Source organism: Trichosurus vulpecula, chromosome 6 (assembly GCF_011100635.1).
Source record: "Trichosurus vulpecula isolate mTriVul1 chromosome 6, mTriVul1.pri, whole genome shotgun sequence".
Lineage (NCBI taxonomy): Eukaryota > Metazoa > Chordata > Mammalia > Diprotodontia > Phalangeridae > Trichosurus > Trichosurus vulpecula.
Window position 1 is genome coordinate 67854078 of NC_050578.1, and position 18515 is coordinate 67872592.

Sequence of the window (18515 nt, forward strand, 5' to 3'; positions counted from 1 at the left end):
CTTTTTCTTTTTTTTTTTTCCTGACAATCCTCTTAGAAACCTCTCCTCTCCCTCCTCCTCCCCCTATTGAAAGAAAAGAAAAACAAAACTCTTGTAACAAATGTGCATAGTTAAGCAAAACAAATCCCACATTGGCCACTTCCGAAGATGTCTCCTGCATCTTGAGTCCATTGCTTCACTGTGACAGCTCATTTCCAAGAATTCTGCTGAATAAAGCACGAATCATTTCTTTCTCCAGTAATACCGACAGCAGGATGTTTAGAAGAAACAGGCCCTTTTAAAAGAAAATGTTTTGAGTGAGAGGCTCCAATTTTTTTTTCCTTTTTCTTTATCATGCCCATTTATTTACAGTGGGGATTGTGACTTTCAGCCAATCTGCACCTTGACAGAGTTAGAAGGTGCCTTATTGGTCATCTCTTCTGCCCCAAGTATGGTGAAGTGGATAGAAAGTTGGTTTCAGAGTCCAGATGACATGGCGTCGCTGTTGTTTGTGCATTGTTCTCGAAGAGGGCTGTGATATCAGGGAGGTGATGCTGTGACATGCAAGTGAATTGGATTTAAGTGAGGGAGGGTTGTGTAAGGTCTTCACTTTCACCTCTGGAGCCATCTGGGTCCAGTGGCCAGATATAGATCAGGAACTGGAGATGGCCCAGGATGCAGTGGGAGATGTCAACCTTTTCAGACTAAGATCTAAAACAGGTCTCTTTTTGACTGAGGCATCCTCCCCCCACTATACGCATACATATTGGTTATAATACCCTGGGCAAGTCTCTTGACCATCCCTTGTGTCCAGGGAACTCTCTTTGGTGGTCAGGGTAGTAGAGTGGAGAGAGCATTAGCTCTGGAATTAGAAGGCCTGGGTTCTAATCCCATTTCCCATGCTTACTAACTGTATGACTTTGGGTAAGTCACTAAAATTCTCTGTTCTTCAGTTTACTCATGTGCAAAATGAGGCTAGTTGTACTAGATGACCTCTGAAAACTTTTTCCACTCTATGTTTATGTTCCTATAAACAAGAAATTTCTTGACAACCTCCCTGATGAGTGGTCATCCAGCTTTCACATGAAGACCTCTGACGAAGAAACCCCAGTATATAGCAAGACAATACTTTCTACTTTGGATTGCTCTGGATTGTCAAGAAGTCCTCTCTATTGTTCCTGGGACCAAGAACAAAGCTAATCCCTTTTTCACATACTTGCTCTTCAGTACTCAAAGATAGCTAATGGTTCCTCCCTCAGTTTTTTCTCCTCCATCTTAAATATCCCCAGTGATTTCACCCGATATTTTTCTGTAGCTTGACCCCTCATGACCCACTCTCTTGGTCCACCTTCTTTGGACATCCTCAAGATTGTGTTTTTTTTCCTAAAATGTGGCAGTGGTCCCCAGATCATCATATTCCAGATATTGTCAGACAAAGGCAGAAGACACCAGGACTATCACTTCCTCTGTTCTGGGAGCTGAGCTTCTATTAATATAACTTAAGTTTGTGTTAACTTTTTTGGCTGAAATTCTGTTGACTCATTTTGAATTTGCAGTCTACTTAAAACTCCCCCAATATGGACTATTGTCCAACCACACCGCCCTGCCTGCACTTGTACAGTTGAGTTTCTGTGTTTTTGTGTGTATGCAGATTGATTTTTAACCTGTTTAAGACTTTACACGTTTGGCTATTAAATTTTATCTTGTTGGCTTCGGCCTTTCTTTCTACACTATCATAATTGTATGTGTGTCATTTGATACATTAGCAGTTAGCTCTCCCAACTTTGGGCTACCTCCTGGCCAAGTCCATCTTAATGGTTCCCAAACTAAAAGAGAAACTATGGAGACTGAGTTTAGGCTGGATCTAATCTTTAGAAGCGAGATATTTTATCTCTGTCTTTCTGACAGTTCCCAATCGGTGTTAGGCTGCAGGGTTTCTGTACTTCTAAGCAGAGAAACATGAGGCGTTGGTCTATTCTTACAAGAATGGATGGTCCTTTGAAAAAAGATGCAATTACATCATGCTAATTTAACCACTTTTGCTGGCTTCAGTGAGTAAGTACTCCCCACAGTGGGTATTCAGAAGTGATCTTCACACAAGCAAATTATGATCATCTTGGGCATTTCTTCTGGAATTTACCCTTCTGTATTCTACCCCTGCTCCATTCTGAAGTCAGTCAGCCTTGATGCTAAGTGTGAAAAACAAAGCAAAAGATTCATTAGGATGGGTCATTTACTTGCTAGCTGCAGTTTGCTGGAATGTATTTCCCTCCCCCTCCCCCCACCCAAGACACACAAATATTTCTTAAAGTTTTCCAACAGATCAAAGAAGAAGCCTAGTGCATGAAGCATAGACTCCTGGACTTCCCACTCTGGTCTTGGACCCTTCACATTACTTTGTCTCTCCCCTTTTGATTTCTTTCTCCTTCCTCAAAAGTACAAGCATTGAGGGGTGGGGGAGAAAAAGGAGGAGTAAGAACAGGGTAGAAGGAGGGAGAAAGAAGGGACTTTCCCTATATAGTTTTTCAGTGGCAAGGGCTTAGTTTGTATTTTACAATTTTAGATATAAAACCTACTTTTGTAATTAATGCAAATATCACCCAGTGATTCATCCTTTTTAAATGAATCTTGATTCCTGGAGTGTTCTATTTTAAATTATTATAAAATTGTACTGACATTACTATTGCTTGCCTTAAGATTTTTACTACTGTGGTTTATCACAATAAATTCATCTTAAGTAAGAAAAAAAACTTTTTGAAGCTTCTGATTTTAACTGTCAATCTTGTGACCCCTTTAGATTGCAGCTAGGTTGTTCAGCAACTAGTTTGTAGTGCACTTGCTTGTTCGTGCACTCTCTGTCTCTGTCTGTCTCTGTCTCTCTGTCTGTCTCTCCCTCTCCCTCTCTGTGTGTCTTTCTGTCTCTGTCCTTGTCTGTCCATCTCTCTCCAAACACACACACACACTCATACACACACACATATACACACAATATCTAGATCTTGGGGGGACCTTAGAAGCCATTCGGCTTAACCCCTCAATTCTCATTTTACTGATGAGGAAACCGATTTGTCGAGTTAAATAACTTGTCCAGGGTAAGAACTTAAAAAGTGTCTGTGGTAAGATTTGAACTCAATTCTTCCTGACTTCAATGCCAATACTTTATCTACTTTGTCAACTAGCTGCCTCTAAATTTTGTGGTTTGTAAAGTGTTTTGACACATTATAGGTACTATACTCAACACATTTGACAGAAGTAAGATGGTAATTCTGGTGGCATACATGAAGTTGATTGGGTGGTATGATGCCATAGAATATTAGTCAGATTTATAAAAGCTTATCAGGACCCCATTTTTAGAAGCCTAATGAGCACCCAGATGTTTGTTTAGCAGGAAGTTCACCAGTCTATATCACAGGATGTAGTGGGTATAGTAACTAGAGTTGGAGCCTGAGTACCTCTGAATCCCCACTCTTCTTTCTTACTTATGTGACTCTGGACAAGACATTTCATCTGTTTTGCCCCTACTTGAGGGTCTCTGTAAAATGATGGGTTTGGGCTAGGAGACTGCATTTTTGGGGGAGGCCATCATGGTTAAGTGACTTGCCCAGGGTCACACAGCTAGTAACTGTCTGATTTGAACTCAGGTCCTCCTGCCCCCACTTTACCCACTGTGTCACCTAGCTGCCCCTAGGGGATTGTTAAGGTCCCTTCCAGCTCTGGATTTGTAGTCCTGAGCTCCCAACTAAATAGGCTCCCAGTCTCATTCTGCTTTTAGCCACCAACTTGTCATGACTGACTGACTCAATGGGAGGTCAGAGGCGATGAGCAGTATTTAGTCATTACATTGTAATGCTTCTCCTGCTGCTCCTGATAAGAAAAGTGGCAGCTTAATACTAAAATTAATAAATTTAATTAATAATAAAATTAACTAATGTTTATTTATGAATTGAACTGAATTACCATACCTGTTACTATAGTGGTGTGCTTTACAGCTAGAGAGAGAGACTGAGAGACAGAAACAGAGAGAGAGAGAGAGAGAGAGAGAACCCTTTATCTAGAATTTGCCCAAGGTTACACAGCTAATTCGGGACAGGGCCAGAGCAGGCCTCAGGAGTCCTAGTCCAGTGATGTTTCCACTTTACCAAATTTTCATGGCTGGTGATAGTTACACTTTTTCATAATCACTACAATATTTAAGGATTTCATCATCTGTACCCTCTGCTCACTTGTTTTCACCTTCCATGTAGACTTCTCTAAAGTGGACGGTGCCTGAGGGATGGAGGGAGAGAGAAAAATTTGGAACTTAAAACGCTTTTTAAAAAATTAATGTCAAAAATTGGCTTTACATGTAATTGGAAAATATAAAATACTGTTTAAAAAATAAAGTAAAGTCTGCATAGCGGAGAGTAGTAGGGAATGGCTAGACAGAGCCTCCTAATCTGGAGATAGGTGAATCATTCAATCAATAATTGATTGATTGGAAAATTAGGTGACATGGACTCAGTATTTCTGGAGGAAGAGGATTTCTTGATACCATCTAAGACATCTAGGCCCCTTGCCATTCAGGGCAGTTAAGGAATAGTCAGCTCTTAAGTTGAATTCCAGTCAAGGGTGTAAAGCTTGGCAAGCAGTTAGCCAACTTTAGTGTTCTGCAAGAACAGGGTTTTTATTCATTCATTTATTTTTAATTTATTTAATTTCTAACGTTTTATAAGACCAGCATTTTTAAAAGTCTTAATTTTTCATATCATATGGGCAAAATTGAATGTAAGATAGACTGAAGTAAAATTAGCTTAGATTAAAATAATGATCAGTCATTTGGGAGCATTTTGTGTTTGAGATTCTTTATCTGTGGCATTGAAATATTAGCAGGGCTTTGTAAGTCGAGGATGTCCTGGAACCTGCAGACTCTAATACTCTGGCACATGTTTAGGCAACTAGGGAAATGCTGGCTTTTAATCAGAGGATATAGGTTTGAACCTTGAGTCTGACACTTACAGTCTAGGTGACTTTGGGTAAGTCACTTAATTTCCCTGTGATCTGTTCTTTCAAATATAAAAGGAGAGAGTCGAACTAGTTGACATGAAAAGCTTCTTTCAGGCTTAAATCTATGTGTCTGTGAACCTTGACCATTAGCTTTTAATTGTACTTTTTAAATAGGCTTTGTTGTTATTAAGGTTATTGGACATCAGTATGAACATTGTAGGAAACAGCTTAGTTCAATGGAATGAATTTATATCAGTGTCATATAGAGAAACTGAAGACAGAGACAGACTCACTGCACTTAGGTCAGGCCCTTCCTGGAACGATATAACTGGCTCTGATTTCTGTGCTTTAAGTAGCTTGTAGAGAACTATAAGATGCCTAAGGGCTGGAATAAGGGGTATTCCAGGTCAAACTAGCCATGGAGAGCTGATTGTTAAATTTTCAGTGTGAGTGTTTACCCCTCAGAGAAAAACAACCAACGCCCTTAATCAGGGCTTGATTTATTGTTGTTTTGATTGTCTAGATTTAAGGAAGTGATGGAGAAAATGTTGATGATGCAGAGTAAACTTAGTGTGTCATGGTCATGTTGTGGCCCCACCCCACCCTAATCCAATAGCCAGTTGTTAAACATTTTACTGGCATACCACTGACTGGCATCTAGGTTTTTTTTGTTTGTTTTGTTTTTAGGAATTAGGATGATTTAGTCCATGTGGATATTTCCCCTTTCCCCTTTATATTGCCTTTTCTCAAGTCCACACTTGAGCACTGAGCCTGGTTCCTCCCTATCTTTTTCGTTTGTGGATTTAGTGAAATTTGCCTTCCTGCTGTTCCTCATAAGACACTTCATCTCCTGATTCATGGCTGCTCCCACCCAGACCTGGAATGCCACCCCTCCTCATCTTCATCTTCTGCTTCGCTAACTTTGGATCTGAGCTAAAGTCACATCTTTCTCCAAGAAGACATTGCCAGGCCTACTTAAATATTTTCCCTCTTAGACTACCCCCAGTTTATCCTGTTTTCATATTGTCTCCCCCATTATCTTGTGAGTAACTTGAGAGCAGGGATTTTTTTTTTTTTGCCTTTCTTTGTATCGTTGGTGCTTAGCACAGTGATTGGCACATGGTAGTTGCTTAATAAATGATAGTTAACTGACGTGATATTTTTAAAAACTCTCTGGTTAATTTTTTGTTGGATAATTTTGAATGTTTTTAATTTGCTGTTTGCCATATTATCACCAAAAGGAGGCCTTCCTCTCTACTTTCCAAAGAATACCATGATCCCCCATGAGGAAGACAGGGAGGGAGAGAATCCTTTCCATCCTCACTCTCCAATGCCTTTCATTTCTTCCTTTCAGTTCCAAGATGGCGGAAGAGGATCCTTACAAATTGGTAATCCACGAACAAGTAAGTGCTGGAAGGGTAGTATTTTCTTAATTGCATTTAAAGCATTCATATTGGCTTACTGAAAATAGGCAGAATCAACATCAGTAGTGTTAACTAGTTAGTGAGTTCATTGGAAACCTGTCCTAATCAAGGGGTCCACAAGATTTAGTAAGTAGAGGCACTATGCTGAGCTGGGGAGGGGTGGGGGAGTGGGCAGAGGAAGGCAGCGTGTAAATAATGATGTAGGTGCAAGGTATCTAGGATGTCCCAAAAGTTACAGTGTGCTTATGTAGTATAAATGGCAGGTCCTCTCAGAGGGAAAGCACAGCAATAGAGGGAATGGGAAAGGCCTTTTGAAGAAGGTGGGATTTGGGCTGAGTCTTAAGGAATCCCAGGGACCATAGGACAGGGACGTGTGGAGTGGGAGCTTGGACGGGCGTGGGGTGACAGGATGGAATGTTTGAGACATAGCATCTCTAAGTCATAGAGTACTGGGAGGGGAGTAAAATATAAGAAGGCTGAAAGAATTAATGCACACTGCAAAGGCAAATCTGTGTCTCCTAAATTCTATTTTGTTATTCTATTGTATTATACCGGACTATATGGTACTGTGTTGTATTGTATTACTATATTGTATCATATTGTTTCGTATTGTATCATATTATTTCGTATTGTATCATATTACATTGTATTACGTTATATTATATTACATTATACTACACTATATTATATTATATCATATCATATTATAATAGATATACATTTCTATTATGATGCAATAAAAAAGAAGGCCAGGTGGCTCAGTGGAGAGAGCATGTTGGGTCTGCAGTCAGGAAGATCTGAGTTCAAACTCAGACTTAGTCACTTGACCTCTTTTCTGCCTCAGTTTCCTCAACTGTAAAATGAGGATCATCACAGCACCTACCTCCCAGAGCTGTTGTGATGACCAGATGAGATAATAATCATAAAGTAATTAATACATTGCTGTAACAACAATGTTGCTAACAGCTGCTGTGGGGGTGAAAGATCAACAACACCAGCACACTGAAAGACTGCCACTACAGGGTCTTTGATCTGCTTTTCTAAGGAAAGCAACTATAAGGGGTTAGCAATCTCACTTTTAATTAAACATACATATGTTATTCACTTCGTTTAGGAGGAAAAGCCAGCACCCTGAACTTCAAAGCAAATACAAACAAATTACAAACAGAGACAATATAAACAGAGCAAACACACACAGTTGTCAACAGTCAGGCCTCTAGTTGTCTGATCAAAGAATTACATAGTTACCAGAGACAGAGGCACCAACATCTGGGTTTTCAAAAGCTGGTAGGGCTCCTGCAGCTACCCAGAGTCTTGTCTGATCAAATCATGCAAAACTTTCAGTGACTGAGAGCCCCAAACAAAACGCTGACCTCTGAGTTTATATACCGTGTTCAGGGTCAAAGGGCGTCACAACCATGGGACCCAAACCTATGTGAACTAGACTTTCTTGTTTCTTAAGCAGGGCAAAGGCTCTTGATTCAATCAAAGAAACAAACGGTCAACTCATCAAAGGCACTTGATTACCTCAGTGCTACAAAAGAGAAAACAGTAAAAAAAAAAAAAGGTCCCACCTTAATTACTATTACAATTGTCTGGCACATAGTAGCTTCTGTATAATAGTAGGCAGCTGGGTGGCGCAGTGGATGGACTGCTGGGCATGGAGTTAGGAAGACTCCTCTTCCTGAGTTCAAATCTGTCCTCAGACAATTACTAGTTGTATGACCCTGGGTAAGTCACTTCACCGGTTTGCCTCAGTTTTCTCACCTGTAAAATGGGCTGGAGAAGGCAGTGGCAAACCACTGCAGTATCTTTCTCAAGAAAACCCCATATGATATCACAGAGAGTCTGACAGGACTCAACAAGAATACATATTTCCTTCTTCCTACCTCTACTTCCCATTTAAAGTTATTTCCTAGTCCTTTGTGGTGGTCGAATCAGAATTTAGCTTTTATTATCTCTAATGTGGGCCAAGCTTTCTCTCAACCAATCAATTCAAAACCAACTATAAACTATTGTTTCTTTAAGAGTTAGAAGCCAGGGGAGCTAGGTGGCACAGTGAGTAGAGCACCGGTCCTGGAGTCAGGAGGACCTGAGTTCAAATGTGACCTCAGACACTTGACACACACACTAGCTTGCCCATCTTGGGCAAGTCACTTAACCTTAATTTCCCTGCCTTCCCCCCTCCAAAAAAAAAGAAGCCTCAGAATGATTTGAATTAGTAATATTAAATTGATGTAACCTGTAAAAATAGGTAATGTTTTCCAGAATAACTATTGGTATTTAAAAATGCAAATAAAAAAACCACAAGCAGCTCATTCCATAAAAGTTCTTTTGCCCCATCTTTATAGATGCTCCTTCATGCCTCTAATTTCTTATCCTTACTTCATTTGGTCCTTGCGACTACACTGTAAAGACTAAGAATCTTCATATACAGATGAGGAAGGGACACTCAGAGGCATGTTCACCCAGTAAGTAGCAAAACCAGGAATGAAACCAGAGAGAACACAAGGTCAAAAAGCAAATCTAAGTCAGAAGGGCTTATAAATTCACTTTCCAAAAAGCAAAATGAACTCTCCTACTTTGATTTGGGTTTCATTTTTAAAGAATACACAGTTTTCATAGTAGCAATGTGTTTAATCAGTCAGCCAGCCCGCAATCATTTCTGAAGCACCTACTGTGTGCTAAGGACCATACTAAGTTGCAATAAAAGGCAGTGAAGACATTCCCTGCCCTCAGGGAGCTCACAGTCTAATGGAGGAGACTACTTACAGATGTGTGTGTGTGTGTATGTATGTATAAACCTCATTAATCTTAGTGCCTTCCGTCTAAGACTACCCTAAATTTATCCCTCTTGTGATATGTAAAAAATATAGGTTTCTCCTGTTAAAAGTGAAAATTAACTCTCACAGACTTAACAGTTGTTTTTGGTTTATTTTGAAAGGGGGGGAAATGGGGTGGGTCCAGGAATGCCTTCTTTGATTGTAATGTGACAGACACTTGGTTATTCAGAATGTCAGAACCTTTGTTTTACCTTTCACTTTTAATATTTAAAGGTGAACCCTAACCTATGTATAAGGACTGTTCTGCTTGGTTTAAAACCATGTTTTCCTGCCTAAACACAGGAAATCTTTTGTCAATAAAAAATGATCAGCCCTCCAAAAACTGCTGGGGAGACATTCATTTTGAAAGTCCCTCTCATGTGGGCATCTCTACCCTCACTAGCAACAAGGGTGGAGCATTTCCTTATCTTTCTTCTCTTGTGGGGTAAGGGGCCCTTAAAGGCATGTGCTTTGGGGTATGTATATTTTCTTTTTCTTTTCTTTTTTTTTAAACTTTGGGCTCAGTGGTTCACACTTCCTAAAAGTCAGCAAGTACCTTCCTGATAGTATCCAGAGGGGCTCACCCAAGACATGCCTTCTCTTCCTCATCAGAGAAGCTCTGGAATGTGTGGCGAAGTATGGGTCAGTTCCTAGTTCCAATCTCTCCAGCTGAATGTGGAGCTCCTTGGAGAATAGTCTTTTCAAGTCTACAGCCAAGCCCCGAAATGCCTGATCTTTTAAAACCAACCAGCGTCATTCTGAAAGTTTCCAATTTGCTATTCTACATAATTTCAAAAAGGATCAAACCCTCAAGAAGGAGGCTAGACGTAGAAATAAGAGAGCACCGCATGGTAGATATTACCTGCGTGGTCCTTAGGAAGTTAAAAAAAATGTTCTTCCCTAGTCTTTGTATAGCTTTGGTGTTTTAAAAAATATACATCTATTGGCACAGTGTTTTATACACTTCAAATTCAATTTTTGAGGTATCCCAGGAAAAATAGTGGTTTAATTTATTTTTAAATGGTCTTTTTTCAGATGTTTCCAATGGAACCGTATAATATTGGGATAAATGCAATTTTTAATAATACAGGATTACTTCCAGCACAGATACCACTGATAACAGGTAAGACACCCTTCTTCCTCTGCAGAGTTAGACTTATTTTTCTACTGTGGTTGTTTTGTTTCTTTTTATTATTATTATTAAATTCAGATGTCATCAATTAGTCTAGAAATTCATGGTTTTGCTTGAAATAGAACCAGCTTATTAGAACACTAAATAGAGCATTTTTACCAAAATTGACCTGAATAAAGTGCATCAGCTGCATTACCCATAGTACACATAACCATTGTTATGAATGCCCCCTGTTAGCTAGCAGTTTTATGCCTTGGATGCATGCCCTCTGGTCCCAGACTACCCTCCCTCCTACTGTCTCCCTCCAATCTCTTTTCAGTTTTGTTTCTCAAACTCTCTCTAAAAAAGGTTGATTTATATTTAATTGTGCTGTTAACTATGTCTTCCACAGCATCACCATTTGCCTTTCCTCCCAATCATTTGGTGTTGAGACCAATGTTGGCATTATTCCTTTCTTCTCCTGTGGCCAAGTTGGGCCCAATCCTCCGTTTGAACCCTGGATGCACAGGATTTCTAGAAATCTGTCCCCATGAGAAAATCTTACTCTTTTATGTTGGCCAGATCATAGTTTAACTTTTATTATCACCTCTGTGGCTAAATCTTTCAACCAACTGATTTCAAACCCTGTACATAATTCAGATTTGTGCTAGATTTCCAGATTTTCACCAATTTACCTCTAATTCTAAAACTGCTTTGGCCACTCCTGTCTCCTCCTCTTTCGTCTCTCTCATTCCCTTTGTTTCTTTCTGACAGGGATCCTTTTAGGAGCTTTTTTTGTTTCCCTCTCTTACCAGAATTGCCTTGGTTGTCATGGTGTTATACAGTTGGCTATTTGTTCCTATCATAGGAGACCTGTCCTGATCTTTACTCAGTAAAGCTAAATAAAATGTCCAGGATCTTTAGGTCTTACTGCATCTGCATTCTGCTCTTCCTCCCCATTCCCAACGGCATTCTTTCCATATCTACCATCTAACCCATACTCCTAGGGGGTCTCAAAGTGTCGATGATGCAGAAAACTAAAAAATCTCCAACTCCATTTTATTACTTAGCAATTGTTTGCATTGCTTTCCTTTACCCACCCTCCTTTCCTTGATGTTTTGGGTTTTTTCAGATTTCTTATGTTCCACTTGAATTATGATTAAATCTTGTTGCCTCCCCTGAGTGCCCAGAGTAAAACTCATGGTGTCCCAGAAGTTTGCTGGAAACCAGCAATTAAAATTTACCAATCCATAGAGTAGGTCATCCCTAAGTAGGTAATCAATCTTTAGTATATTGGGCTTTTTCATTGGAGTGTAGGACTGCTTTTTAGGTGCTCTGCACTTAATTGAAATGGGGTATTGAGCAATTAGTTAAGGGAGACTTTGTAATTATTGATACTTCATAAAATGTCCACTGGAATTAGGCCTCAGGCCACCTCATTTACCAAGTATTTTAAGTCACCTGTTTCCCCATTTTTGTAGTCTCATTTCAGTTGGTCATTCTTGTCTACTAATTTTTCTCCAAAGAACGTTTCTCTTTTTTTTAATATTTCACAAACTTTTCCAAACACTGTTCTACAGTATTTTCATGACTATAATTATGGCAAAAAATGACACCAGATTTTTCCTCCATTTTCTGCTAGCTGATGGACACATTTCTCGTGTACTAGCTATCTCTCAGCCTAACAAAACAATTTTTTTAAGGTACCAGACAGAGCTGAGATCTTGTGAAATCTTGCCCAGGTTAAGCCCTACTTCAATTTCCTGTGTACAGATGAATCTCTTTACTTTCTTGGTGGCTTCTGGGCTTCCTGTGAAATTTATGATTCTGATTTTCACCATATTTTACTATTTTCCTGGTGTCAGTGCTTTCTTGAAAATCCAGTGAAAGGTTTTGCCCTGGAGAGCTGTCTTCATTCCAGTAATGCCTGTGCATGATACTAGCAGGCATTCCAGGGTAGAATTTTCCCCAGTATGTTTTTAATGTTGAGTTAAACAAGGAAAAACAAATAAAATTAGTAAAATTGGTATGAAGCTCACAAAAGAGTCATCTCAGCAAATGCTTTGTTTTCAGAGTTTCCTGTTCTATGAAATATTTTGCCCATAGTAGAATTTTTTTCAAAACTAAATTATAGCTGAAAAGAATCTACATTTTCCTGATTATTCTTTCTTATGAACTTTTTTCATCATTATGGAATAGAAATTTAACTTGAAAATGCCTACAAAAATTCATGCACAGCAAGTATAATTTTTTGACCGACTTTATTTAGAGTATAATTCTTGAGGGAGGGGTGAGAATTGGTGCTACAAGTCATCAAGAGTTTATTAAGTATCTTTTATATATCTGGCACTGTGCAATAGAGAAAACTCACATTTGAAGCAGATAACCTTGTAATATCTCATTTAAAAGATGAGTGTTCAGTGCTGATAAAATAATCATAATCATAATCATAATAATGCACAAATATAACCTTGGCTTGATAGCAGCATTTTAAAGTTTGAAATTTAATTTGAAGTTTAAAGTTCTCCAATCAGCCAATCAGCTTGTATTTAACTGTGCCAGAGACTTTGCTAAGTGCTGGGGATTCAAAGAAAGGCAAACCACAATTCCTGACCTCAAAGTGCTTACAGTCTAACAACTATGTACAAACATGATGTATATAAGATAAGTTGGTATAGTGTCAGAGAAGACATGAAGATTAAGGAGGCCTGGGAAAGTTTTCTGGCAGAAGGTGGGACTTCAGATTAGCCTGGAAGGAAGCCAGGAAATCTAGGGAGGTAGAAATGAGGGAGAAAATTGCAAGCCGGGGGAGGAGCCGGGGAAAGTGCTTGGCGTGTAGTGTTTAGAGTTTGATGTCTTTTTGACTCAAGTATAAATTGGCTTTAAGTGAGGCAGAGTTGCACAAAGTCCTCGGACTCACACTGTCTTCCAGAGAAGATTGGAAGATCAGAAAAGAGGCTAATGTCACTAGATCTCAGAATAAGTGGGGAGGATTGAGGTGTCAGCGGCCTGGAGAGGTAGAAGGTGATGCTAGGCAAATCCCTTTGATTTGTTCTATGACGTTTGGCTTCAGTCAAAGGGCTGCACTTGAGAACCTAGGGGCCACATGTGGCCTTGAGGCCACGGGTTCCCCACCCAGTGATCTAAAGGGTATAGGGAGCCCCTAGAGTTTTCTCTTCCTCCTGCTTCCATTTTGCCTGTTACATTTTTGCACAGGTGCAACATTCTTTATTAACATTGTCTTCCTGTTACAGAAAAATGTTTTTTTTTTCTGAATAAATATACTACTTTGGCAGAAAGATGCTTTGCATATTTTCAATTTCTTCAAGAGTTGCATTGCAAAGGTTCAGTTCTAGCCTTGTAAATTGTTCTTTGTTCCCTCTTATGTTCAAAACGTTAGATTCCTTATTTTTTTTTACAGAGTTATTCACAATTTCCGCATTAAAGCTAAAAGAGAGAAAACTGAGGGATTGAATTGATAGAGGGACAAAGACAGAAAATACTATACTAACTTTATATGCAAAACATGCACGTTATTCTTCGTCTCTCCCTGTTGAAGCATGATATGTTTCAAGTTCATTCATTGTCCTCGGACTTCTCCCATAAGTTAATTCAGTAATGTAACCACAGGAAATAATTACACTTTAGTTTCCAACTGTTTTTCTCTTGTCATTTTTCCAGATTAATTCCTGGCAGTGAAGAAATGAAACTAAATCTTCTTTTAAGCCATAAATCACTTAGAATCTCAACGTTAGGGCTTATTTCTAATTCATGAACTTATCCAAAGTACTATCATGTTTTTATCTGAGGGAAAGAAGTTTTAAATGACTATCCTCACATTTAAAAAATCATCAATTTTAATTTGAGTGCAGTGGGCAGAGCCTCATGCCTTTTGTCTTTCAGAATCATAGCCCAACATGCTATTGACATAAAAACTAACCAGGTGGGAGAGATTCTCTTGTAGCAAATAGATTTCTATATCTATTGTCAATAATTCCTTTTGACACGCAAAGGTCAGATACTTTGGTTGCATAGATTAATTTTTCTTTTCTTCCTTTTTTTTTGTTTTTCTGTGTTTTGTTTTGGGTCTTGTTGATCATATACAAGTGATTTGAATCGAAACTTGCGTGCCAGTTGGCATTTTTCTGTTTTCTGTTAGGTTTCATCAGCTGTTTCTAATTGTCTACATTAGTCTGTCTGAGGGAAGAGAACCACTAAAGATTTCCGTTCATACCTGTCAGCCATGAGCTAGAAAGGAAAATCCACCCCATGGTCAGTGGGTCTACTTGACCAGAAGAGATCAGTAGATAAGAAAAATACACTAGACTTTAAAGATAGCAGTTACTTTAGATGGTTGAAAGGATGCTGTAATGCAAACACAATAAAGGAAGATAACGAAGGGTCAAATGTAGCCAGCTTGAATTCCAGACATGAAAATCTACATATATCAGACTTGAGATATCAATTCCATTCTTTCTAGTTTCATGTTAGGCTTGCTCCCTCTAAGAAAATATGTAGGGAAAGAAGACAGAGTCTGATTGATATATGACTCTTGCCCCTCCCTAAAATGAAGGAGTATAAGTTATTAGCAGTCACTCTCCACTCCCCTCAGTTAATGAATGATTCGATAATTAATAATTAATTAGCATAATTAATTAAGTGCATGCCATGTGTAAGTCGTTGTACTATCATTTAATAAGTTACCATGTGTAACTGTTGGTAGTGTAATTAACTCGTTCCTATTTATATGGTGCTCAGTTGTTGTAAAAAGCTACCATGTGTAACTTTGTAATTCTCACCAGCCATAACTCATTCCTATTTATATGATATTCAGTGGTTTACAAAGTGTTTCCCTCATGGCCTTTGTGAGGTAGGTAGTGTAAATAGTATTATCTCCCTTTTACAGGTGGAGAGACTGAGGCTCAATGGTTGACATGTCCAGGGTCACAAAGATATGGGAGAGGTCCAAAGAGGCGGGATTCAAGGTCATACAGGTAGTAAGTAGTAGAGGCTAGATTGAAATCCACATCATCTGACTCCAAATCCAATGCCCTTTCTCCTACGTCCTATTCAGTATTATTTAGCACTGCTATTTACTTATTTATGGAGTTGATCTGTATTTGATCTCTATGGGCCTTAGTTTCTCCAAGTAAAAAAAAAGAAAACATTAGATAGATTTTATAGGTCTAGAGTTAGAAGGAACTTAAGAGGCCAGCTAGTACAATCCCATCCATTTTACAGATGAGAATGCTAAGGCCCGGCAGAGTTAAGTGACTTGCTCTAGATCACCCAGGTAGTGTCAGCAACAAAGTTTGAACTCAGGCCTTTTCACTCTAGAGCCAATATTCTTTCCACAGTACCAGTTAGTCAACAAGCATTTATTAAGCACTCACTGTATGTCAGCAGGCAGTGTACCATGCTGATTTTGAAGGTCCTTTACAGATCTAAATCCTAGGGTCTTAGCTAGAGATTGAACCAAAGTCTTGAACCAGTGATCTTTCCACTACGTCTGGATACTCATTCATCTTTTGATCACTAAACATTGAATGGGGTAATGGGTATAATATTATTAACTGTATCATTGAATTATTACCTTGGTATTCCAAAGAAAGTCATCATTCCAGTGATTGACTTTGTTCTCTTCCATGACCTTTGCCTCTCATTGTGACCCAGTGTGACCATTGGCCTCAAGGTCAGCTAAATGAAAGACTGTAGATAGACCAGTATAAATCCCATCTACACTGTTGGAAAAGTTCACTGAGACCTGATGGGTCAGTGGCCTCATTTTCTTATTTTTTAAAAAAAAGAGTTTAATGGCTTTTTAAAGCTCTTCCACTATTGACCTACTGTGATGCTTGGAGGTGACCCAGGTTCTTGAGAGGTATGTCTGGGGAGCTTCAGCCTTGACAGTTCATACTAAAATGGAAATGCTTGGACCTTGTGATCATGTCTCTTGTTCAAGGACCAGCCAGAGTTGAGAGGATCATCATCGAAGGGATGGCCACCAGGTGATCCATAGTGGGCTATTAAGGCATAAAGAGTTTGTACTCTGAATTGGAGGAGAAAATATCCATGTGGATGAAACCACAGGTCCTTGAAATAGGAAATAGAAGAGAGCATTCACTTCTACAAAGTTTACAGTATTGATATAGATGCAAGCATGGCTGGTGCATATTGACTTAGAAAATCATAAATTAACATCGATATGGCATTTAAAGATTTATTTTAGTAAACATTTCTCATTAGGGAATAAGCATTTATATAGTACCTACCATGTGTCAAGCACTGTACTAAGTGCTTTACAAATATTACCTTATTTGATCTTTACAACAAGCCTGGATGGTGGAGGGTAGGTGCTATTTTAAAATGCATTTAACAGTTGAGGAAACTGAGGCAAAGAGGTTAAGTGATTTGCCCAGGGTCACACAGCTAGTGAGTATCTGAGGCTGGATTTGAACTCAGATCTTCCTTACTCAAGGCTCAGTGCTCCATCCACTGTGCCATCTAGCATTTTAATCTGGTTTGGGCCATAATCAGGCCACTCGCATTTTGAGTTTGGCAGTTGGAGCAGAGGAATTCCTTCTTCAGTGATTTAATATCACCATGAAATGGTTTTCTTCATTGCTTTGCTTCCTTGCCTAATTCCAACTACTGCCATAACCTGAGACCTCCTGACCTTTTCATTTCCTTCACAATTGCCTCTTTAGGACCTTTGGAGCTTCCTCCCTGTCTTTCAGCTATGCTCTTTTTTATTTTCTGTCTTTCCCAATCTTCTTGAGAGCAGGGACTGTTGTATTTTTTCTATCTGAATCCCTACTTGTGGGCAAACAAATGGATGAAGCAAATAATAGATTTTTTTATTCCTTCATTTCAAATATGTTATCATTACATTCATTCTTTGGGGTCCATCTGTACTATAGCTTGGAATAAAATCATTTACATATAAAGTGCCTTTAGTATAAGACCTCTGATTTTAAATTCCCACATGACCTTAATGTATACCTGGTCCTGTTTGAGGTCATATTTGTGAAAGGACTTTGTAAGCCATCAAATTAATTGACATTGAGCTTTTAGAAGTGGCTGGTATTATTAAGGGAGTTAGGATGTTGCAGTGGAAAGGATACCGGCATCAAGAGACTTGGCTCTAACCTGAGCCATGATGCTTATTAACTATATGCCAATGGGAAAGTCATTTTGTCTCAGGTGGCCTCAGCGACCTTGTTTTTGAGCCCCTGGAGAGCAGGAACTGTTCTTGGCATTTCTTTTTACACCTAGTGCTTAGCACAGTGTCCGGCACACCTTAGGTGCTTAATAGATGCTTGTTGACCAACTGACCCCTCTATAACATGGGAATAATAATATTTGCATGCAGTTTCTTTCAGTATTGTTAGGAAAACCTTTTTGCAAACCTCGAAATGCCATGTAAATGAGAGCTATTAAAAATATAACAGGTTGTCTGTCCTGAGATGAGTAGAACTGGAGGTACTGAGCTGTCCTTAATTATATTGTATAGTCCCTGTTTCTGGGTAGGGGTATACTTAACGCTTAGAAGATAGTTGCCCATAACTTCCTTTAAAAAAATGACTAAAGGCGACTTTACAGACTTTGTTGATGAGAGGAGAGAGTTGTTTTTATGGGATAATTGGTTCCCTGAGTTTTCTCCTTCTCCATAGTCATACAATGTAAGCTATTTGTCTGAAATCACAGGAATAGCTCATGGAAGGTTCAAGATTTTGGACTCCCAGAGAGTTGTTCATTCTGCTATGTGCTCACCTTAGTACACATGTAAATGGTCATCCAGGGCTTGGAAGGTAGAGGGACAGCTGTGATAGCTAGCATGATAGCTTTAAAGTTTGCAAAGCATTTTACAGATATTATCCCTGTTTTTTCTCCTCACAACAGCCCTGGGATGTAGGTATTATTATCATTCTCATTTTACAGTTGAGGAAACTGAGGACAACAGAGGTTAAGTGACTTACTCAGGGTCATACAGCCAGTAAGTGAGTGACTGATGCTAGATTTGAATTCATGTCTTCTTCCTTCCACATCCAGCACTCTATTCACTATTGCACTTGGCTAGAAGGAAGCTACCCTAGGTCCTCATCAGTAATACTAAAATGAGTCCCAGAAAGTCCTCGGATGGCTAGATCTCTTCCTTTTCCCAGGAAGGCCAGAAGCTGGACATTTCATGCCAGC

At 39.1% G+C, this 18515-nt stretch overlaps 1 protein-coding gene across 4 annotated transcripts in view; it reads left to right on the plus strand.

Moving 5' to 3' along the window:
• The window catches only part of NFKB1 (nuclear factor kappa B subunit 1), a 173330-nt gene that overhangs the window by 31004 nt on the left and 123811 nt on the right, over nt 1–18515 (plus strand). For 3 of the 4 annotated variants that reach the window (XM_036763808.1, XM_036763811.1, XM_036763809.1), the window contains exons 1-2: nt 6246–6365; nt 10244–10331. In XM_036763808.1, coding sequence (XP_036619703.1) covers nt 6246–6365; nt 10244–10331 — 208 coding nt within the window. Of the gene's footprint in view, nt 1–6245; nt 6366–10243; nt 10332–18515 lie in introns of those variants that run through there. The other variant, XM_036763810.1, reaches the window with a different exon arrangement.